The sequence below is a fragment of the Mastigoproctus giganteus genome, chromosome 4, assembly GCF_048544385.1.
Source record: "Mastigoproctus giganteus isolate SK-2022 chromosome 4, ASM4854438v1, whole genome shotgun sequence".
Classification (NCBI taxonomy): Eukaryota; Metazoa; Arthropoda; class Arachnida; order Uropygi; family Thelyphonidae; genus Mastigoproctus; species Mastigoproctus giganteus.
In genome coordinates, this window is record NC_143578.1 from 11,271,359 (window position 1) to 11,296,561 (window position 25,203).

At 35.8% G+C, this 25,203-nt stretch overlaps 1 protein-coding gene across 1 annotated transcript in view; it reads right to left on the reverse strand.

Moving 5' to 3' along the window:
• LOC150086403 (telomere length regulation protein TEL2 homolog) overlaps positions 1-25,203 on the reverse strand; it is an 81,648-nt gene that overhangs the window by 19,549 nt on the left and 36,896 nt on the right. The window contains exons 12-17 of the mRNA XM_090371301.1: positions 17,613-17,793; positions 17,308-17,424; positions 17,072-17,143; positions 9,856-10,050; positions 3,872-3,963; positions 2,408-2,507 (exon numbers count right to left, since the gene is read on the reverse strand). Of these exons, the coding sequence (XP_090227427.1) occupies positions 2,408-2,507; positions 3,872-3,963; positions 9,856-10,050; positions 17,072-17,143; positions 17,308-17,424; positions 17,613-17,793 (757 nt within the window). The remainder of the gene's footprint in view (positions 1-2,407; positions 2,508-3,871; positions 3,964-9,855; positions 10,051-17,071; positions 17,144-17,307; positions 17,425-17,612; positions 17,794-25,203) is intronic.

Consider the following 25,203-nt stretch of genomic DNA (forward strand, 5'->3'; position numbering starts at 1 on the left):
TGTCTGTATATCTATATGCACCAAAATCTTATAATTAAAATTCTATTCGTCATTACTGTATAAAAGTATCATTACTTGTATACACTAATGATAAACAGAATTTTAATTTAATTTAACCACTAAAAATTGTCAGAAAAGTTCCAATATTGTAAAGATTTTTAAGCCTTTCAGAAGCAGCTTCCTGATTCATTAAGTATAAAGGCAGCATAGTCTGTAAAGCTTGATGTGCTTTGATTGCCTTAACATGGGTGATCACATTATGGATAATGATTTCATCACTGCTATCAGAATTATCACTGTCCAACTCTACGTTACTATTTTTAACCTCCCATTATTTCTTCATCAGTTGCTGGCTCGGTAGTTACAACATCATTGTCAAAAGTAGCATAATTTGTAATTACAAAATCGATACAAACTTTTAAAATTATTTATTATTACCTTGATCCATCAGTGTGTTACATAAGTTGTGTTCAGAGGTAAAAAAAATTAAATTAACAGCTTTTGGGGAAAGTAAGTTAGGAGAGAGCATGTAGTTATCCTTTTTTGTAGTTTTCCTTGCTTTTTTGGAAAACATTATTTTTTGATTTACCACTGAATATTAATGGCAATTTTTCACTGCAATCCATGGTTGCACCTACTAAAAATGATATTTATTGCTTACTCCTTTTTACCACCCTGGCAACTTTTTATTCCACAAATAATTTCAACCACCCTGACAACTCTTATTTGACAAATGACAATTGTCATTTTGAAGCCTGAACACCAACGTCTTAGTAGTGCTTCCCAAAATAAAGAAGATTCATCAGCATTAAAAATATTTTCAGGACTGTTATCTTGAAACAAACCTCGTATTATTATATCATGCCATTCTTTTGTGTTGGCTTTCTGAAGAGAACCAGCTTCTGCCTGAATGACCTTGAAACTTGCATCATGCTTGCATTTAAATTTTGGAAAATTTTGAACTTTTAATTGAATTAAGGGACCATCAAGTGGAACATTTTGACTGTCAATTTCTTTAATCCGTTTTAAAACTCTTTGAACAACATCTTCAAAGTCAGGCTTATGGATTTTTTTTCAATTTATTTGCATTTGGAAGATTTCCTTCCTCCAAAATCTTTTCCTTTGACACCAATATTCTTTGTATTACAGTTTTTGGAATTTCAAATTTATTTAACAAGTCTTGTAGAGATAAATTAGCAACTTCTTCATGCTGCCTTATCACATTCAATTTAACAAATAATTTTTGAATTTTTGATTTTTGAATACACAAAAAATTCACAAAAAACAGATTCACATAAACTAATGCTTATTTATCACACAGTACGTATCTTTGTAAAATTAAGGCATCCAGTATGTTTCTCACATAGGTATACTATAAAGACTCTTCATTATAGTCTTATAGGGATAGGAGCATCCTTTATAGGGAGAGTAACTTAACACATGAGATATAGGTATGACAAAGTGGCAGCATCACTAAAATACCTGTAAGGGAAATGAAACCCTTATAAATAAATAGCAAAATAAATATTTCTGAAGGAGTGCTATTTATTTAAAAATGGCTCAACACAAGGTAACATCTTGGCATTTGAAAGCTGACTATGAAAGAATTCACACATATGAAAACATAAAATATGGATACAATCTATATGAAAACTTATAAAGCTATATGTTACACACCTATATATTGAGTAATCAGTAGTAGAAAGATAATTTATATATATATATAGTTGAATTTTTTTAAAATTACCTTTCTGTTACTGAAGTTAATCATTTTTCTGTTACTGAGGAAGTTCCAAAGATGGGAAAATGTAATGTACAGCTTTGCAAATTTAGATGTAGATTGTATCCAAATTTTTCCACTGCATGGCAAAGTGCATTTGTAGCCTACTATTTTTTCACCTGTGTATAATTACAATACCCTTTGCCAACCACATTAGAAGAAAACTTGAAATTAGTTTCAGTTTCACTAATGCAAACTATTACAATTCGTTATGAAGCCTGGAAATTTCTTCATATATGCACTATTCTCACTGTTTCATGCATTCCCTCCCCCTCCTTCATATTAGGTGTGCATTTATTTTCTTTGACAATTTTACATGGTACCTGTTTTATATATGTAGTATCAATCCTAAACCAGTTATAACCAAAAAATAATAAATGAGTTCCTGATTACTAGTTTAACTCATTTCATTTCATGTAATATTCTTGTTACATTAAACTATGCTACCTTTGCTTTTTTAGGGTATTTATGGAGTTATTTAAGATTATATTTGGAGTTTTTTCTATGCAAGGCAAGATGGAAAGAGGTTGCTTTTAACTGCATATTTCATTTGATTGCATTTTTATAATTGCATTTTTACAAAATTGCTATCCAGAAAATTTGATTAAAATAAGAGATTGAACTTACAGGAATATGATTGGCACAATACATGATTACACCAAGAGAGTATAATAGTCTCCCCAGAACATAACTGTCACCTCCAATTAAGTCAAATGTTTTATCCTTCCTGTAAAAAAAAAAGAAAAAAAGAAAAAAAGCCATTCAGTTTATACATGATTATTATAAAATTAATACATTTTAAAAAAGTGGATGTTTGTTACGTTTTTTCAGTATTAATAAATAAATAATATTTCAAAAAATACAAATTTTTAATAAAACACTTTCCCACTCTATTCTATTTCTTAAACCCCCCCCCCCCAGCTTGAGATGAGGTGTGGCTCTTCGGATTTTCTCTTTTTTTTAAATTAGATCAAAAATGCCTCATCACTCAAAATAAGTTGCTGGCCCCTGCATTATAATAATATGTAGTTATTATCTGACCATAAATTGCACTGGACTGCATACCTATTAATAATGGATATTGCAATTAATCTGTTTATAGAATGGCAAGTTGTAGATTAGAAATAAATAATAAAAACAGATAAACATTTTCCAATATAATTTTGTGAGAAAAGAACGTAATGCACTAGTATTATTTTGCTTTCCTATTATTTAAAGTTAATGCAATGAAATGTTTGTTACAAAAAAGAATAATAATAAAAATAATAAAATAAATAAAATTCACAAGTTATAATACATTCATCTGAATTACATCAATGTCTATCTCAGGTGTTTTTTCCACCATGCTTATACTTTTGCTAATGGGAGTAAAGAAACAAGAAGGAACAACAGCAGTTAGAAAAAAGTGAAATATGTGGAAAATAGTTGACATAAAATGAATGGAGTGTTTGTATTTTCACTTGTGAAAGAGGACAGATGTGTTATCATCTGATCTGGATTCCTTTTGCATAATTTGGAATGATGTGCCTTGGTGGAAATGCACTACAGTAGATAAAGGGTTTGGTTAAGCAACAGGACACAAAGGTTTTGAGTTGAGTTCTACTGGGTTCAGTAGTAGGCTTTTTTTTTTTTTTTTGTGTTAGTTTCTGATATTGTTAATGACACTGATGGAAGCAACCAGACTTGATGTCCAAGTCTGCTGATAAGATGAAGTTTGGGAAGGTTGTAAATCACAGCCACCAAAGTATGCTGCACTTTAAGAATTAAAATCTTTTGTTGAAGAAAGTCCACAAGACCATATTATGGCCTCGGTTCTTTTCAACTTTTGACCTTTACTAATAATAATATTAAAGAGATATAAGAAATTCAGAGGTACTCTAAGTTATTTTAGTTCCTTCATATCTTGTTTTATTTATAGAACATATATGCACAAACAGAGCAAAACAATATAAATATGGCAATTAACACTTTAAATTATCAACAGCTTTCAGTGAACTGATAAATTTTAAATAATCAACGATTGGTGGTATTTTTTCTCAAAAAATTTTAAAGTTAAAATTTATAAAGCTGCAGAAATATCTTAAAAAATACCTATCGAAATACTTCATGAGTGGGAAAAAGAAATATCCAGCAACTGTTGCAAACTTGTTCACCTGAGGTACTGGTGGTGGTTTTGATGGTCCCTAAATGAAAAATTATATATCAAAAAAAGTAAAATCACTTAATAAATATAAAATAACAAATTAACATTCAGTGAGATATTTACAATTTAAAAAACTACTGTATTACATGATTTGACAATTAAGTCCCAGGAATGATTCAAATTAAAGGAAACCATATGTTCAAATAAAAATGCTATTAATATTTTTAAAAATAATTACCTTGAGCAGCTACTTTCTTGTGTGGTAGCTTCTGGAGCCACTGGAGGCAATTTTTAAATGCATATTAAGTGACCACCATTAGATCAATCAATTTCTTTATCACATTTATTTTAATGTCTTCTACACTGCCAAATTTGCATCCTTTCAGCATGAAGGCAATATTTTTTGTAGTAGTAGTCAAAGCAGAATAATAAGAGTTGGGAGGTAGTTCAGCTCCACAATCCCATGCTTTGCCAAACTCTCCTTGATATTCAGTGCAGAATGCAGCTTAGCAATGATGTACAACAGGAACCAGCTCCATTTTTCTTGTAGCTGAAGCACTACTCAGCAAATTCTTTAAATCAAACAATCAAAATTTTGTGTTACTCCTGTTTGCTGTCTTACCTAATGAAACAAACTGAATATGAATGGTTCCCTTGCTATCAAAGAAAGTGATCAACTGCATTTCGTTTTTGATTTTTGTTAATGAAATGTTTGGTGGATTGTATTCAAAACACCATGTCTCATTACCTGTTATAATCAAACTGAGCAAGGATGGTTCATCATCAACAGCTTAAATGAACTCTTTGCACACTTTGAATCTCAGAGTTTTTGTTCATCATTCAAGCACAACCAACAACATGAATTATTTCTCTGTTAATGTGCAGCTGTTCTTCTATCATTTGAAAACTCATTCACTGACAACAATCAATATATGAACTGTTTTGACTGTTCATGGAGTTCAAAGCACTGCTGGATATCCACAATGCTACTGTCTTTCAGATTTTCACAGACACCCAAAATCTTCCAAACCAATGAAAACATATGCGCTAGATAGATCATTGTTACCGTATACCCGTTTTAGGTTTGTGGGTTTCAGTCATACTTTCCCCCAATTTGAAACAAATTTTAATGTTCATTCTTTGTTCCATTGATTGTTTCTGTGGACAACACGTGAGCAAGACAGAGCATCATTACTATACACTTGCTTTACCAGTTTTCAGTCACACTTTTTTCCCACTTGAAACAAAATTTAATGATTGTTGTTTTGTTTCCTCACTTAATACAATTTGACTGACTCAGTTTTGGAATTTTAATTGTTAAACTTTGTATAAGGTTTAACAATTAAGCTGGAATATCAGTGTTATTATTTTATTATAAGTAAATATAAGATTTAAAGATAACTTACAGAAAGAATTTTTCGAATTAAGGACTCTAGATAGTTACAGGTTTTTCCATCAGTTATATAATTGCAAAAAAAGTTTTTCTGGCATTTGCTTTGAAAGTTCCTTCATTGCATTTCTCATACTGTCAAAACTTCTACTTCATGAGAAAAATCAATGTATGGAAAAATATAATAAAAATGTTATAGCTCAAGGTCAGATAATCTCTCTGTGAGTCTGATTAATACATCAGACTCACAGAGAGATTATTCTTATTCTTTAGTTAATTAAATTGTATAGATACACCTAAGCAAATTTCTCAAACTAAATTACATAAGCACACATTCTGCTGTAAAGCTTCTTTTAGCTTCATTATCAAGACTAAAAACTGTTACTCCTGCCTGGTTGTACACAATATTAAGTTCAACTAATGGAGTAATTTAGAAATGGAGAATATTGGAAATTACTCCACAGAGGAGTAATTCCAATTTTTCTTGCTGACATAACTCTGAAATAGAGTTAGATTTTATTTATAAATATATTTAATAATTTTAATAAATGCTCAGGAATCTTTACTAAAGTAAGTGATATAATTTCTGTTGCAGGGAAATTAATGGAGGCACTGGTTAAAGAAGCACTGTAGGATCATCTAGACAAGACTTCAGTTATATTTCGGACAGAGCATGGGTTTGTTAAGGGCAAGTCTTGTCTGACAAATCTGATTGGATAATATGATGTGGTCACAAAGGAACTAAATACAAAGAATAATTTTAATATCATATATTTGGATCTTAGAAAGGCTTTTGATATTGTTGCACACATGGAAGACAGCTGCACAAATTGGAGCAGTGTGGCATTGGAGGCAAATTGCTGCTATGGATAAAGGGATGGTTGAATAGGAGAAGACAGAGAGTGGTAATCAATGGACACTGCTCTTCATGGACTAATGTTATTAGTGGAGTCCCCAGGATTCTGTGTTGGTTATTGTTGTTTTCTGTATTTATTAATGATATTGATGATGGTATATCAGGCTTAATGTCTAAGTTTGCAGATGATACGATGGTTGGCAAGGTTGCTAATGACACTAATGACAGTATGCTACTGCAACAGGATCTACAAAACTTGAGCAGATGGGCTGAGAGGTGGCAAATGAAGTTTAACATTGACAAATGTAAAGTACTGCATATGGGGAAACAGTACCCAAGGGTAACATATCAACTGTGTTGTACACTGATGGTGGTAGAGAACAAAATGGACTTGGGGGTAACGGTGCAGTAAGATATGAAGTTTTCTGAGCAGTGCAGATTGTCTGCAAGAGTAGCTCTTGGTGTCTTGTCAATGATATACAGGAATTTTTCTAGCAGGGATACGGAGGTGATTATTCTACTTGTATAAGGCAATGGTCAGGCCACACTTTGAGTACTGTATACAGGTCTGGAGGTTTCATTGTAAGAAGGATATAGAGCTGCTGGAATGAATACAGAGAAAAGCACCAAGATTAGTGAATAAAACAAAGGGTTGCTTTTACAAAGATAGGCTTAAGTTTTGCAACTTACAGTGTCTGGAGACTAGGCACCTGCGAGGTGATCTGAATGAGGTGTATAAAGCCTTGAATGGTTTGAGCATGCTCAATGCTGATGGGTTTCTTCCTCTTATTCAAAATAATCACTTGAGAGGGCATAAATTCAAATTGAGGAAAGACAGATGTAGGATAGATGCGCAGAAATTTGCCTTTAGCCAGAGGGCAGTTGGTTGGTGGAACAGACTTCCATCCCTTGTCGTGGAAGTTGATAGCCTAAATAAATTTAATGCTGAGCTGGACAGGAATTTGGAACGAACAGAGGGGTGAAATGAGAGTGGTTTTTTTGGCTGATGCTGCATAAGCTTGCTTTCTTGCATCATATGCCTCTACTAATGCTAATCCAGCCATTTGCAAATCCAGTCAGTTCCAAAAAATGGTGTCAAATCCGTCCAATCCAATTATTGTCCCATTGCAATTACTTCTACTTTTTCTAAAGTAATGGAGAAATAAATTAACTGCCAACTCTTAAACTACCTAGAAACCTTCCGTCTGATCAATGATCACCAGTATGGATTCCGTCAGTGTCGATCCACTGGTGATATTCTGGCTTATGTTACCCATTTATGGAAAAATTCAATGGAAAAGTTGGGGGAAACACAAGCAGTTGCTCTTGACATCTCAAAGGCTTTCAATTGTGTTTGGCATAAAGGTCTCCTAAACAAGCTTTCATCTTATGGTTTGCCAACTGTTTTTTGTAATATTTGGCTCTCTGTCTTCTAACTTCTCCACTAATGCTGGTGTTCCCCCAAGGTTCAGTTCCTTCCTCCACTCTTTTTCTCTTGTATATTAATGACCTTTTTTCATTGATAGCACATTGCATTCCAATTTCCATTTTGAGAAACCTTGCCCTGCTCAATCAGCTTCAACTCTTGAATATCCACTACCAATTCCTTAAATGCCATTCTCCAGGTAATTCTACAGTGGGGCAAAGACAACTTAGTTGATTTCAATCCTTCTAAAACTCAGTCTTGTCTTATATCTTGCAAAAGGGATTCTCCTGCTCCTATGCTTATCTTTGGTGATACTCTGATTTCTAGGCAAGATGATATATCTCTTTTGGGGGTTATCCTAACTTCTAATCTCTCTTGGCACAAGCACAAATATTGCTTCCTTTCCATCAGAAAAACTTGGTTTTCTCTTTCGCCCTTGGCGTTACTTTTCTTCCAAACAACTGTTCACTCTCTACAAATTTCAAATCCGCCCTATCATGGAATATTGTTCCCACATCTGGGGTGGTGCCCCCAAATCCTCTCTCAGGCTTCTAGATTTCATTCAGAGGAGGTCAGTTAGGTTAATTAATGACTCCTTTCTAACAGAGTCTCTCTCTCTCTCTCTCTCTCTCTCTCATAGACGTACTGTTTCTGCTGCATGCCTCTTCTACAGATACTTCAATGGGCACTGTTCTATTGAATTGGCTTCTATAATTCCTGCTCTCTCTTTCAAAACAGTCCAAACACGTGCCGCCACCAGCCAACACCCATTTACTGTCCAACTTCAAACTCACAGAACCAACTTTTCATCTTCCTTGTTTATTCATTCAACTGCCATTTTCTGGCACAACCTTCTTTCGTATGTATTTCCTGAAAATTTCAGTCTACAGAAGTTCAAGTCTAATATCAACAAATATCTTCTTTCATCTTCTCAACCTCCAACCCAAGCATGGTACTAAGTACTATAGGTTCTAATACCTCTCATGTTTGGGGTTTTCATTAAAAAAAAAAAAAAGGAAGACATATGTAATGGTGCTGAATGGCATCTTGGTAACAAAGCATCTGCTGGTGCCTTTTCATGAATGGGGAGACTATTTGCTAGCATAATTAATGATATTTTATTTTGGTTTTGTGTGAATTTCTGTATTTTTGCAGAGACTAAATTAGTTATTACAGATGATGGCACCAGAGTGTTGTTGAAGAAGGTGCTTGATTGATGGTACAATCAAAAAAGGAGAAAGGAAGATTCACAGAAAAACAATCTATTAAACTTTGACACAACACAGTAAAGCCATTGTTACTTTCTATGTGCTAGAAAGAGAGAAGTTGTCTAAGAAAAAGTCTTATTAGAAAAAAAAAATTAACGAGACAGAAAAATTAGAAGAAAATTTTGTTGTTTGGCAGCTTACAAAAAAAAAAAAAAAATCTATGAACAAAGCTTTACATTATAAATAACCTTAAGCCCTATGTTCTCTGTCAAAAAATTCTCTGTTGTTATAAGTATGAGTCCAAACATACATGTAGAAATCTTTGTTTGATGTTGTTATTTTGTATCTTTGCATCTTTGTAAAGATCCAATCATTGGAATTGTGTTAGAAAAAATTATGGGAAAGCCAATAATAAATGATTTGTGTTTTTCCAATCAAAGACCTTGTCTTCTACAATGCAGTAATGAAACTTCCTGTAACAATTAATTTAATTTCCACACAAAAACAATGATTTGCATTCAATGCTAAAATCAAATGTATTCTGTTTGTCTGTTTTTAATAAATGTTAACAATAATTTTGCTTCATATCTTGTTCAGGAATTTTTCAAAACAATAACATTTGAAAATTTGAACCACATAAGCCATGGCACCTTATTGTAACAAACAATAAACAGTAAAATGAAAATACAGAGCACAAACAATATAATGATATACAGAGCACATATTAAATACTGCTAACTTTAACAAAAAATTAAATAACTAAATAAATTAAGTAATTTTACATATTATGAAGAGGTTACAAAACTGTTTAAATTTTTAAGCAACCTGTTCTTATTTGTTAAGTGACCTTATGTCAGCCTATTTTTTCTAAAATTTTTCTAAATAAAACACCTATTTTGCAAAGTACACTTAAATTAGACAGCTAAGTTATATAGGAAAGATGGGGGCAAAGTTGTGCTATAATTCTATAATATATCTAAAAGAATATCCAGCAAAAGTAAGGGAGAATTTTCTAGAAAATTCAAATTCAATCACTCATTTAAGATTCTTACCTTGCTAATCCTGCGGGTTTTAGATCCAGCCTTTTGTTCTTGAACCTCACTGGATGTTACAGCTGGAGAAGTATGCATTTCAGTAGATAGTACTTTTTGTTTCACATTCTGCCACATCTTTTCAGCTGAACTTGCCCTGCCTAACCACATAAATCCCTGACTACCAGACAGCTCACTGCTAGCTGCCACTAAAACCTAAAAGAAAAATAAAGTAAGCTCTATCCAAATGAAATATCTACATTTACGGTAGGAAAATATTTATTAATATCTATTTTTGCTTCTATTGTCCCTAAAATCTACACTACACAACTGGCCATCATCTATTCTATTCAACATTCCTTCAGACTTCATCAAAATGCCATCTTGAATCACTGATACTTAATTTTTGTGGGATAGCTGCCACTGGAGGATCCTTATTCCTTTTTTTTCTGAAAGCTGAACCTACCATCTACTATTGGCCTTTCAACTACAGAGTACTTTCTACCATTTCAAATGCTAATTCAGGAAGATTTGTTTGAGGCTGTCAGTACAGATGTCATATATGAAGATAACACAATTTGTCATAGCGACTGTCATCATTGTATTTATGCTTTGCTCTTATCTTAGTCTTGCATTTATCATGTAAGTTTTATATTTCTTTGATAATGTTTTGTGTTATCTTCAAAAGCTTTCATGTTTTACTTCAAGAATATCCAGCTTCTTGCCTGATGCTATAATTATTCCATAAGTAATAGTTTTTCTAGCAGAATTAGAACGTGCAACGTTTAATGAAACTTACTTGGCATAGAATAAATGATTTCATTCCTTCCAGTGCATAGCAAAGTATAGTCCACCCAAATCTACAAATCACTCAGAACTTTTTTGACTTCCTTTCTTTTAACCTTGATTTTCTCGAAAAAATCTAATTTTCTTAATAGTGAGGTAGTTTTTCTTTGTGATTTTAATGTTATAATTCTAACTTCAATTCTGTAGTTACTAAGGTGCACCTGGTTGAAATACTGAGGCTTTAGTGATTATTAATGACCTTATTCAAACTTCTTCATTTATCTACCAGACTACTACAATCCTAACTATACCCAATACTGTAAATCTTTTCCTGGAGCCCACTCTCATGACCATTCTCAGCCTCATGGTGTTCAGCATTAAAAGAATGCATATTGGAATGATCTGCATGTCCTCTATTCCTCTTTTTCTTGGTTGCATTACTGTTTTAAATTTCCTGATCTTGTAAAATTATTCTTGTAGAGATGAAATTCTTCACTTCTCATTCTATCTTATATCTAAAGCTTGGTTTTGCAATAAATGTGCTAAGGCTGTTCAAGATAAGAATGCAGTATATCTTAATTGGCTTGTATCCAAATCTCCAGTTTTGTTTTCAACCTACACTAAAACTCACAACAGTGGTAAATCATTATTAATCAAACAAACTTGATTTTGAATGGGCAATGCACAAAAAACTTGTTTCTTGTCCAAATGGAAGTCAAACCCTGTTATTCGCCACAAAATTTGTCCATCTATGCTTCCACCTTTTTTACAACTTAATGGTTCTACTGCAATCTCAGCTAAAGATAAAGATGACTTATTAGCATCCTACTTAATACTCCACTTAATGCTTCCTGTGGTTTTCTGACAGAAGATTATTAAAAGAATTCTGAACAACCTTGATGCCAAGAAAGTTCCCGGTCCTGATGGCATTTTTTCATCTCTTGTTCTCAAAACCTGTGCTCTAGAGTTTGCTCTATTTAGTGTTTTCTTCTTATACTTTCTTATAGCACTGGTGTTTTCCTTCTAGCTAGAAAGTTTCCATATGCAATGAGTTCCTATAAAGGGTGACAAATCTCTCTCATTCAATTATTGCCCCACTATATTTATGTCTATCCTTTCCTCTGCTTTAGAAATGGTGTACTTATGTTTCTTTCCAAAGTAATGGTGAAATCCATCAATTGCCAACTCTTAAACTATCTTGAAACCTTTCATCTGATCAAATATCACCAATGTGGATGCTGCCAGTGTTTGAGCCACTGGTGATATATTATTGGCTTACATTACTCATCTTTGGACAAATTCAATGGAAAAATCTTAATTGATGAAATAATTCAGATTTTTTTCATTAACAGGCCTTTTGACTTGATAATGGCCTTTTGACTTGGAAGTGCTGTGGCTCAGAGCAGAACTGAGGGGGGCAGTTGTCCTCTGACTCACAGCCTTATAAAATGCACTGTTTGCTTGATGTTTGCAGAGCAATCGGGTACGGGACATGATACTGCCAAGGGGGATGTCTTTGTGTGTGCGCGATGCAAGGAGTGTATCGATATCAGGCAACAACTCGGCGTTCTTGTGGGCCTATATGAGAGCTTGAAGGAGAGGGTGGATGCCCTCGAAGAAACTAAATTGAGGGGCCCATCAAGCTCTCAGCTGCCCACATCAACGCCAGAGCTTGCACTTGGGCATCGCGTGACACAGAGACAACCCCCAAGGCAGAATGCGCTGGTCCCGAAGGAACTAGTAGTTGTTGGTGACTCTATTGTCAGGGAAACGGGGAACATGCTTTGTAAAAAAGATAGGTGGAACAGGACCAGGGTATGTCTGCCAGGGGCAAAGGTTGATGACGTTGTAGAGCAAATATCATCTTTTAAGGGCACAAAAGGTGATATAGTTGTACACGTTGGCACTAATAATATTAAGAGTAGGAGACCGGCAGAATTACTTAACAAGTACAGGTCACTGTTGAACAAAAGCCGAGAATTAGGGTTGAATTTGAAAGTGTCTGCAATTCTGCCCAGACACGATAGGAGGGAGTATATGATGAGAGCCTTGTCGATCAATTCGGCCCTGGAAAGATTGTGCAAGGCTCAAGGGGTAGAATTTTTTTCAGCCTGGACTGTACTTGTTAACAGGAGAGATTGCTTCTACAGGGATGGGATACACTTAAATAGAAAGGGTGCAAGAATATTTGCTGATGCTATCGAGGCAGTGTTAGGTGGGTCGGAAAACTGCTAGCTTGGGGGGAGACAAAGACCAATAGATTGACAGTAGCCACTGGCAGAGGTGAAAGAGATTCTTGCACTGCTTCTATTAGAATGAGCAGAAGCCTGAAAAACAAGATGCATGGTATTTCAGAGACTGCTGGGAGCCATTGCGGTACAAGTAAACACATGGGTTGTGTTAGGGTAGCTAAGAATAGAAACAGGTGCAGGTATACTTGCGTGTACACCAATGCTAGGAGTTTAGTAAATAAATTTGTTGAATTTGAGGTATTGCTCAAAACATCGAAGGCAGATATTGTTGGGATATCAGAGACGTGGTGTCACACAGATATAAGGGATGCGGAACTGCAATTTGGGGAGTACAACGTCTACAGAAAGGATAGACAGGATAGGAAGGGGGGAGGTGTTATGCTATTAGTTAAGAAACACATAAAAACCAAGGAAGTGAAGCCAGTCGACATCGCTGGACAGTGCAGTGTGGAGTCAGTTTGGTGTGACATAAACATTGGGAGATCAAAATTGAGAGTAGGAGTGTGCTATAGGCCTAATGACTCTGATGAGTATAATAAGGAACTGTACAGGGAAATGGAGTGGGCCAGTAAATCAGGGTGTCTTATAATGGGAGATTTTAATTTCCCAGATATTGACTGGAATTTGGGGGCTGGTTACTCACACACTAGCAGGGCTTTTGTGGATTTATTGGATGATTGTTTTCTACATCAGCATGTTCGGGAGGCAACTAGAGGGAGTAATACTCTTGATTTGATTATCAGCAGTGATTCTTCATGCATTAAGAATCTGCAGATAAATGAACCACTAGGTGGCAGTGATCACAGTGTGCTGAAGTGGGATTTACTCAAAGAGGTAACTACCATTAGGGGTAAAGGGAAGGGTTATTGCTTCCGTAAAGGCGACTACGATGGACTGAGACAGTATTTAAATTCTATACAGTGGGTCCAACTGATGATGTTACCAACAGCAAATTCAACATGGGAAGCATTCAAAGAACTTATCTTGGAAGCTACTAGGCTTTACATACCAACTAAGAAATATTGTTCAAGGTTTAGGCCAAAATGGATGTCAGATGAACTAATGAGGCATATGGCAGAGAAGAAAAATGCATGGGATACATACAAATTAACACATGACACAGAAGCCTATGATAGATACAAGTTGATATGCAACCAAGTTACAAAGGAGGTTAGGCGGGCGAAGGCAGATTACGAGAAATCCTTGGCAAGGGATGCAAAGAAAAACAGCAAAGAGTTCTTTACTTATGTAAACTCTAGAAGGAAGGGGATGAATCAGATTGGTCCACTTGATATTGATGGGTCAACTGTTGATGATCCTGCTCAGGTAGCTAACAAACTAAATGAATATTTTGCATCGACATTCACACATGAGGAGTTATTCAGCGAGGGGAATGCCAGAGGTGTATTCAACTCTAGCAGTAAGCTACAGAATCTTGAAATAACTGGGAGTAAAGTGGAGGAGAAACTGTTGAAGATAAACACAAGAAAGGCACCCGGGGTGGATGGGATCTATCCAGTTATATTAAAGGAGGCAGCAAAGGAAGTAAGCAAACTCTTAGCCATAATTATGAGAGCTTTCTTGGACTCAGGGGAGGTACCAATAGACTGGAAATGTGCAAATGTGACCCCAATTCACAAAGGAGGATCAAAGGCTGACACAAGTAATTATAGACCTGTGAGCTTAACTTCTGTTCCAGGAAAATTAATGGAGGCACTGGTTAAAGAAGCACTGCAGGATCATTTAGACAAGACTTCAGTTATAGCTCAGACACAGCATGGTTTTGTTAAGGGGAAGTCTTGCCTGATCAACTTGATTGGATACTACGATGCAGTCACAAAAGAACTGGATGCAGGGAATAACTTTGATATTATATACTTGGATCTTAGAAAGGCTTTTGATACTGTTGCACATGGAAGACTGCTACACAAATTGGAGCAGTGTGACATTGGAGGCAAATTGCTGCTATGGATAAAGGGGTGGTTGAGGGGGAGAAGACAGAGAGTGGTAATCAATGGACACTGCTCATCGTGGACTGATGTTATTAGTGGAGTCCCTCAGGGCTCAGTGTTGGGTTCATTATTGTTTTCTGTATTTATAAATGATATTGATGATGGTATATCGGGCTTAATGTCCAAGTTTGCAGACGATACAAAGGTTGGCAGGGTTGTCAAGGACACTACTGACACTATGCTGCTGCAACAGGATCTGGAAAGGTTGAGCAGATGGGCTGAGAGGTGGCAAATGAAGTTTAACATTGACAAATGTAAAGTACTACACATGGGAAACAGCAACCCCAGAGCAACGTATCAACTCTGTGGTACAACACTGACAGTGGTAGAGAATGAAAGGGACTTGGAGGTGGTTGTGCAGGCAGATATAAAGTTCTCTGAGCAGTGCAGACGGGCTGCAAGAGTAGCTCATGGAGTATTGTCAATGATATACAGGAATTTTTCCAGCAGGGATAAGGAGGTGATTATTCCATTGTATAAGGCGATGGTCAGGCCACACCTAGAGTACTGTATACAGGTCTGGAGGCCTCATTTCAAGAAGGATGTAGAGCTGCTGGAACGAGTACAGAGAAGGGCAACAAGATTAGTGAATGGAACAAAGGGGTGCTCTTACGAAGAAAGGCTTAAGTTTTGCAAATTACAGTGTCTGGAGACTAGGCACCAGCGAGGTGATCTGATAGAGGTGTATAAAGCCTTGAATGGTTTAAGCATGCTCAATGCTGATGGGATTCTTCCTCTAGCTCAGAAAAATCACCTGAGAGGGTATAAATTCAAATTGAGGAAAGACAGATGTAGGATAGACGTGCGGAAATTTGCCTTTAGCCAGCAGGTGGTTGGTTGGTGGAACAGACTTCCATCCCTTGTGGTGGAGGTTGTAGCCTAAATAAGTTTAAGGCTCAGCTGGACAGGTATTTTGAACGAACAGAGGGGTGAAGTGGAAGTGGGTTTTTTTTTTTTTTTTTTTGGCTGATGCTGCATAAGCTTGCTTTCTTGCATCAAATGCCTCTACTAATGCTAATGCTAATGATTTGGCATAAAGGTTTTCTAAACAAGCTCCCATCTTATGGCCTACTGGCTGCTATTTGCAATTGGATATCCAATTTTCTCTTTGAATGACTGTAGATGATGGTAGATAGAGCTTTTGTCATCTAACTTCTTCACTAATGATGGTGTTTCTCAAAGTTCAGTTCATTCTCCCACTCTTTTCCTCTTGCATAATGATGACCTTCCACTGACTGGAAATCCTATTCATAATTTTGGTGATGATAGCACACTATTTATCACCTACCAGTTTCAGAAATTTTGTCCTGAACAAACAGCCTCAACTTCTTGAATATTCACCACCAATTCCTTAAATGTTGATCCTGTCTCATTTCAAGTCCTGTAAATTTAATTTCTTGCAAAAACGAGTCTACTGCTCCAATGCTTATCTTTGAAAACACTCCAATTTCTAGACAAGTCACATCTTCCTCTGTATAAAAAAAAAACTGATTTCTTTTTTGCTCTTGTTACTTTTCTTTTAAACAGTTACTGACCCTGTACAAATCTCAAATTCATCCTACCGTCAAATACTGTTCCCACACCTTAGGGAGCAGGGGAAAGATTGCCCAAAAAATCTCAATTAACGCCAGAAATATCAGGTTAGTTAAAGACCTATCTCTTATGGGGGTCTGTCTACACTATCTCATGGATGTTTCTGTTGCATGACTTTTCTATAGACACTTATCTTCTTCATCTTCAGGGCAATCATCTTCAGAATTGGCATCATTAATTCCACCTCTCTCTCTCTCTCTCTCTCTCTCTCTCTCTCTCTCTCTCTCTCTCTCTCTCTCTCACTCACAAACCATTCCAAACATGTGTCTCAACCAGTCAAGATTCATTTACTGTTCAACTGCAACCCCACAGAACTAGCTTTCCTTCTTCATAATTTATCCCTTCAACTTCTGTTCTTTGTAATGACTTTCCTTACAATCTACAGAAATTTAAATGTAATGTCAACAAATATCTTCTGTCTTCTCACCCTTCAACCCATGCATCATACTAAGTACTATAGTTTCTAATACCTTTTGTGTCTGGGCTTTTTAGTAAAAATAAATCTGTACTAATTTCGAACGTAGATTACTATACAGAATTAATTATAAATAGCCAATCATACTTTCAATACATCTGACAGTTTTTATGTTTTACCTCAAGGATATCCAGCCTCTGCCTGATGCTGTAATTCTTTTGATAAAACTCTGTTGCTAAGAATTCAGCAACCTAATAAAATAATACATAAAAATAGGAGTCTATTTATTTCCATCCATAATTTAAGATCAAATTTTACAAAAATGCAAACAAATTTTTACACATTAATAATAAAATGTATCTTTTCCTAAGAAACTAACTGAATTATTGGAGGATCAGAATTAAATAATACAAACCTCTTTTGGACAATGAACAGTCAAGGCAATAAGTGAACGATGCCTTAGGCTAATGAAGTTCTCAAGAGAAAATGTATCTTCCATATGTATGAGAAGTTGGGTAAGTTCTAAAGCAACCTAGAGTTAAAAAAGAACTTAGTAATTATTCATGAATATCCACAATTCAAATTAATATAAATACTCCCAAGAATGAGAAACATTATAAAAGAGCATTTCTTTTATGAATTTAAAATTACAATCTTTCACATCTCACCGTGAGTATACAGGTAAATAATGCCCACTGACAAATTACAATACACTTTTACCTCTTCCAAGACATCTGGATGGGAACGTACTAGCTTCTCAACAGTTTGTAAACAAATTTCTGTCCGTTCACGATCTTCTTGTTGTATTAATCCCTGAAGGCAGTCTTGAATATAAGCAGGTGGTTTGTGCTTTGAAACAGGTGTATCATTAGACATGTCATATGGTACTAACTCATCATCACTGTAAAACAAAAACAGTATTTCTTACATTGAAATAACAAATGAAAGGTGAAGAAATAGGAATGAATATAATACTATAAATAATAAATATTTCATGTTAAGGTTAAGAAATTCAATATAATTCACACTAGGAATCTATCTAGGAAACTCAGCACCTATGTGGTGAGCTAATTGAAGTGATTAAGGCTTTAAAAGGGTTCAGGTTCAGTAAACTAAATAATGATAGCATCCCTGTTCCTTCTCGGATGAAGGAGCAGAGATGCCATTAGCTTTTGATTTACTGAATCTGGTATTGTGAAAGATAGGCAGTTTGAATAAATTTAAAGAAGGTTATTGTTGCTATTAGTTCTTAGGCACATCAGCAACTTAGGCCATATTTGTGCCATTATGTATTCTGTATAAGTGTGTGTTCACACACTTGCACAGAATAACTATATGCCTGTGACAAGAAGGAGAGGTAAATTCTCAGGCCTCGCCAAGGACTGAGTTCAATTCTCATCTTTGACTGAAGGAATTTCTAAAGCCCTCTTCAGTTGAGGCTGTAATTAGCCGATCTCAGACAGAGAAAGTATGGTTTCCCTGTGAGTTATTCTGAGTTTTTCAGCCAGCACAACATCCAAGCTGGCTCTTAAATACACACTCATACAGACAAAATACACACAGATCATATGATCTTATTCACTGATGCAGCTAACAATAATACAACTTGTACAGAATACACAATGTACACTTATGTATTTGTGTATTCTGTATACACAAATAAACCTGTACAGAAAAATCCAGAATAACTTATGGAATCTCACTCTTTCCACTTGAGATTGACTAACTACACCCCAACTAAACACTTTTAAAAATTCCTCCAGTCTAGGACAAGGCTCAAATTCAGAACCCTCCAAACAAGAAACAAAACCACTATACTGCTACTGAGGACTTTAAAGAAGGATTGGAAAAATTATTAGAAGGGATAAGTGAATGCAGTGGATTAATTTTTTTTTGGCTGATTTATGGTAATCATCCTTGACCTAATGCAAAAATAAAGTGGCTAAAAATTACACTATTATGTGGATACATCCCAAATATGTGGAACACAATTACAGAAGAGTTAGCCAAAAACAGATGCATAATACCACAACTTGTGCAAGTGAAAATGGTACTGCATTTTAATGTAGTAAAGATATGATTAAACTGACTGAAAATTGATGAAAATAGAGATATTGCTGCAGTGATAACAATTAAATTAACGCTTAAGATCATAGACCCAACGTGAGTTTTCATGTTTGTAATTTTTTCTTTGTATCATTAATTTTGAATTAAAATACTTGTCTACAATTTGCTATTAAAAAATTATGTTCATTTTAATTAGGAGAATAATTCAAATAACAAAGGTACATAATGAAATTTTTCATTATAATAGCATTAAAGAAGTTATAATAGCAGCCAGTTGGTTAACATGGGTGGACAGTGCAGTGTTGGTGTCAGTTTGGTGTGACATAAGCACCAGGAAAGCAAAATTGAGAGTAGGAGTGTGATATAGACCTAATGACTGTGATGAGTATAATGAACAACTGTACAGAGAGACAGAGTGGGCCAGTAAATCAGTTTGTCATATAATAGAGAATTTTGTTATAAATAAATAAAGTCCAGTTCCTCCTTAAATAAATTCAAGGAGGAACTGGACAAACTTTTAGAGGGAATGGTGAAGATTGCTTTTCAGGCTTTGTTTTTTTGTTTCAGTTTTTAGGAGCATTAGCAACTAAGGTCATATTACTCCGGGATATGCGGTGGTTATTTCCTGACCTTTGCGCATCCTCCGTATTTGGTGGTGACGGGCTCGAACCCCGGTCTAATCAAGAAGTGTGTGCTACGCACTGCTGCTCCTTCCCACCTGGCTACGGAGGCGCCGACTCTTTTTAGGCTGATACTACATAAGATCATATGCTTGCTTTCTTGCATTATATGCTTCTATTACTACTACTACTACTATTTGATTTCCCAGATATTGACTAGAACTTGTGGTTGGTCACTCACACACTAGCAAGACTTTTGTGGCTTTATTGGATGATTGTTTCCTACAGCAGCATGTTCGGGAGAAAACTAGAGGGTTTGATTTGGTTTGGTTTGGATTTTATTGGCGCATTAGCAACTAAGGCTATAATGCGCCAGAAACTAGAGGGAGTAATACTCTTGGTCTGATTATAAGAAGTGATTCTTCAAGCATTAAGAATCTGCTGATAAAGAAACCACTAGGTGGAAGTGATCACACTGTGCTGATGTGGGATTTACTAAAAGTGGTAACTACCATCAGGGATAAAGGGAAGGGTTTTTGCATTTGTAAAGGTGCCTACGGTGGTCTGAGACAGTTTGTAAATTTTATACAGTGGGACCAACTGATGATGTTACCAAATGCAAATTCTAAATGGGAAGCATTCAAAAAACTAACTTTGGAAGCTACTAGGCTTTACATACCAACTAACAAATATTGTTCAAGGTTTAGGACTAAATGGATGTCAGATGAACTAATCAGACATGTGGCAGAGAAGAAAAATGCATGGAATACATATAAATTTAGAGATGACAATGAAGCCTAAGGTAGATATAAGCTGGTCTGTAACCAAGTTACAAAGGAGGTTAGGCAGGCGAAGGCAGATTACGAGAAATCTTTGGCAAAGGATACAAAAGAAAAACAGCAAAGAGTTCTTTACTTATGTAAACTCTAGAAGGAAGGGTATGAATTAGATTGGTCCAACTGATATTGATGATTCAACTGTTGATGATCCTGCTCAGGTAGCTAACAAACTGAATGAATATTTTGCATCGACATTCACACACGAGGAGTTATTCAGGGAGTGGAATGCCAGAAACTTATCGCACCCTAACAGGGAGCTAAGTGATTTTTTAATAACTGAGAGCAAAGTTGAGGAGAAATTGCTAAAGTTAAATATAAGGAAGGCACCTGGGGTGTGGGATCTATACAGGTCTATTAAAGGAGACAGCAAAGGAAGTAAGAGACCCTTAGCCATAATTATGAGAGCTTCCTTGGACTCAGGGGAGGTACCCATGGACTGGAGATGTGCATATGTGACTTTGATTCATAAAGGAGGATCAAAGGGTGACACAAGTAATTACAGACCGGAGAAAGTTCAGGCAGTTATAGTTCATGCACAGCATGGGTTTGTTAAAGAGAAGTCTTATCTGACGAATTTGATTGGATACTATGATGTGGCCACAAAGAAACTGGATGCAAAGAATAATTTTGATATCATATACTTGGATCTTAGGAAAGTTTTTGATACTGTTGCACATGGAAGACTGCTGCACAAATTGGAGCAGTGGGGCATTGGAGGCAAACTGCTGCTATGGATAAAGGGATGGTTGAGTGGGAGAAGACAGAGAGTGGTAATCAATGGACACTGCTCTTCGTGGACTAATGTTATTAGTGGAGTCCCCAGGGTTTAGTGTTGGGTCCATTGTTTGTTTTCTGTATTTATTAATGATACTGATAATGGTATATCAGGCTTGATGTCTAAGTTTGAAGCTGATACAACAGTTGGCAGGGTTGTTAATGATACTAATGACAGTATGCTACTGGAACAGGATCTAAAAAAGTTGGAAGATGGGCTGAGAGGTGGCAACTGAAGTTTAACATTGACAAATGTAAAGTACTGCATATGGTTAGCAGTAACATATCAACTGTGTGATACCACACTGAGGGTGGTAGAGAATGAAAAGGACCTGGGCGTAATTGTGCAGTCAGATATGAAGTTTTCTCAGCAGTGCAGATGGTCTGCAACTGCAAAAATAGATAATGATGTCTTGTCAAAGATATACAGGAATTTTTCTAGCAGCGAAAAGGAGGTGATTATCCCCTTGTACAAGGCAATGGTCAGGCCATACCTTTGTCTAATACAGGTCTTGAAGCCTCATTTCAGGAAGGATGTAGAGCTGCTGGAACAAGTACAGAGAAAGGCAACAAGATTAATGAATGGAACGAAGGGTTGCTCTTATGATGAAAGGCTTAAGTTTTGCAAATTGCAGTGTCTGGAGACTAAGCACCTGCAAGGTGATCTAACTGAAGTGTATGTTTTGAGCATGCTCAATGCTGATGGGATTCTTCCTTTTACCCAGATTAATCAACTGAGGGGCCATAAATTCAAATTGAGTAAAGACAGTTGTAAAATAGATGTGCAGAAGTTTGCCTTTAGCCAGGGGTTGGTTGATTGCTGGATCAAACTTCCATCTGTTGTTATAGAAGTTGACAGCTTAAATAAATTCAAAGCGGAACTAAACAAACAGTTGGAGCAAATGGATGGGTGAAATGGGTAGGGTTTTTTTTTTTTTTTTTTTTTTTGCTAATGCTGTATAAGCTTGCTTTCTTGCATCATATGCTAATGCTAATTAGCAGTGGAAAATTATACTATAAAGCAAACTTATTGCACACTTAAAGCAAACAAAATTGGTACGTTACTCTACGTACCAATTGTATGATAATGAAAAAAATTATTTTGATATATGATATCAAAATTATTTTTTTTTGCATCTAGTTCATTTGTGACCACATCGTAGTATCCAATCAAATTGGAAGACTTCCCTTAAGAAACCTATGCTGTGTGTGTGAAGTATAATTGTGGCCTTGTCTAGATGATGCTGCAGTAAGTACTTCTTTTACCAGTGACTCCATTATTTTCTCTGGAACAGAAGTTAAACTAATAGTTCTGTAATTATTCATGTCACCCTTTGTGAATCGGAATACATTTGCATGTCTCCAGTCTATGGGGACATGCGCTGAATCCAAGGATGCTCTTATAATTACAACTAAGGGTTTGCTTACTTCCTTTGCTGTTTCCCTTAATATAATTGGATGGATCCCATCTATCTCATAATCAGAAGGATGTTGTATAAGGAGATACCAGTCACATGATCCTGGTACTTTAACTGAAACAATTTCCATTCCGCTTTCCTCTCAGTTATCACAAAATCATTTAGCTCTCTCTTACAGGTTGATAACCTTCTGGCATTCCCTTCCATAAAGAATTCCTTGTGTAATGTAGATGTAAAATACTCATGCAGTTTGTCAGCAATCTCAGCAAGAGCATCAACAGTCAAACTGTTGATATTGAGTGGACCAATTCGATTCATCCCCTTCCTTTTAGTGTTTACATAAAGTGTAAAGAAATCTTTGCTTTTTTTCTCTGCATCTTTCCCCAAAGATTTCTTGTAAGCTGCCTTCACTTGCCTAACCTCCTATGGAATAGCTGAAACTGCCCCGAAGTATACTTTTCAATGATCAAAATGGAATTTTACAATATGATTCTCTTCAAAATTACATGAGATCCAATCAGATAGAAGCAAACAAAAAGGCCTTAACATCTTCCTGTATATATTAAAAGCATCATCATTAATTCTTCCTGTACCAATTAAAAGCATTAATCACTCCAACTAATGGTATAGAGTTAAGATAAAAATAATGTACATTTACACAAAATTTACACAAAAACCAGGAATAAAACACAGTAATATTTGACATCTTAGGATGTTTTTTTTTTTTTTTTTTTTTGATTTGGTAGTTTGTTGGCGCATCGGCTTCTGTGGCCATATTGCACCTCCCAAGGTTTTTGCAGTACTTTGATCCAAGCCCGAGGCGGGAATCGAACCCGCGACCTTTGGGTTGCCGGGCAGGTACTTTACCCACTCGGCTAGCCCGGTCGGCCACTTAGGATGTCTTTGTCAACTGTTAAAACTGTAAGGCAGTGCTACGACAAATAAAGGAAGAGGTGCGAGGATCATGTGACTGGTACCTACTTGTACAGCATCCTTCTGAATTATGACAAGTTCGTAAATCAGGTTGGTGCTAAAGTCTGAATTGTGATAAAACAAGAATTTGCATTGGTAACATAAAGTCATTCCAACCAATAGCAGTGGAAGATGGGAATGAGATACAGGGTGATTCCAAATTACTGTTGGGGTTTCCGCGGCCTATAATTTTCCAACCGGAAACAACAAAATAAAACTGCTTACGGAATATGAAAGTGTAACTCAAAAAAGTTTTATTTGGCAATGCTGCACTCGCCGCATTGATGTCTGGGAGATATTGACAGCATTACTTCAAAATGGCAACTCTTCGAGAGAAGGTAATGTGCGTACTTTGATTTTTCGAAACAAAGTCTGTTATCACAATGCACCATAGTTACAGAACTCAGTATGGAAAAGATCCACCTATGGATAATGCTATCCGATGTTGGTTAAAGCAATTTCAAGAGACTGGTAGTGTTGTGCACTGAAAACGAATGGGAAGACTGAGCACTTTGCAGGAAGATGTTGATTGAATCCACGAAGTGTTTTCTCAAAGCCTACAAAAATCAATTAGATGAGCTTCTTTGCAGTTAGGTATACTACAAACGACTGTAGTACACCTAACTGCAAAGAAGCTCATCTAATTGCAGTTAGGTATACTACAAACGACTGTTGGAAGGTCATTCAAAAATGCCTTCACCTCCATGCCTACAAACTGCAGATTGTGCAGGCTTTAAAGCCGAATGATAAACCCTGTCGTTTCCAATTTACCCAAGACATTTTGTCAAATGTCAAAGCTGATGAAAATTACCTTCGGAGATGGAGATTCAGTGATGAAGCAACATTTTACGTATCAGGGAGGGTAAATCATCATAACTGCAGAATACTCAAATCAGAAAACTCTCATGTCATTTGAGAATTCGAAAGAGATAGTCCAAAGATCAATGTCTGGTGTGCTTTTTCATGTTCGGAAGTTTTGGGGCCCTTTTTCTTTGTGGAAAAAACAGTGACAGCGCCGACCTATCTGGACATGCTACAGCTGTATCTGTTACCCCAGTTGGAAAATCATCAGCCAAATGTGGAGTTCTCAAGTGCATGTCTCTTAGCCCAAAAAATTTCTTTATTAAAAGAATTCTATATTAAAAGCACTCTAAATACTTGTTCTATATTAAAAGCATTTCTGAAAGCTGTATTTGCAAAATGAATGAATTGCACTTTGTTATTTACTGTGTAAATAAGACAACTAAGACCATTCAATGGTGGATATGCTTGTTTTGTGGTATGACAAACTTGGCTTTCATGGGGGAAAAGGCAAATCTCACTTGAGATTATGAAATGCAGTGTATTTGATAATCATAATGGATAAATTCAACAAAATATGTTTAAATGAAAAAAAAAAAAAAAAAAAGCACTCCAACTAGATAAGTGCATTTCTAATGGAAACTTAAGCTATTCCAAAACCTGAAATAATTAAAGAAACATACATTTTCAAATATGGTAAATGTGTTTCTTTGCTGGCATGAAATGTGAAAATTATTAACTTATACTAGTACTGGAGAAATACTGATTGCATATTTAACTAAGCAGTTAGTAAATATGTAAAAAGAGTAGCAGAAACTGA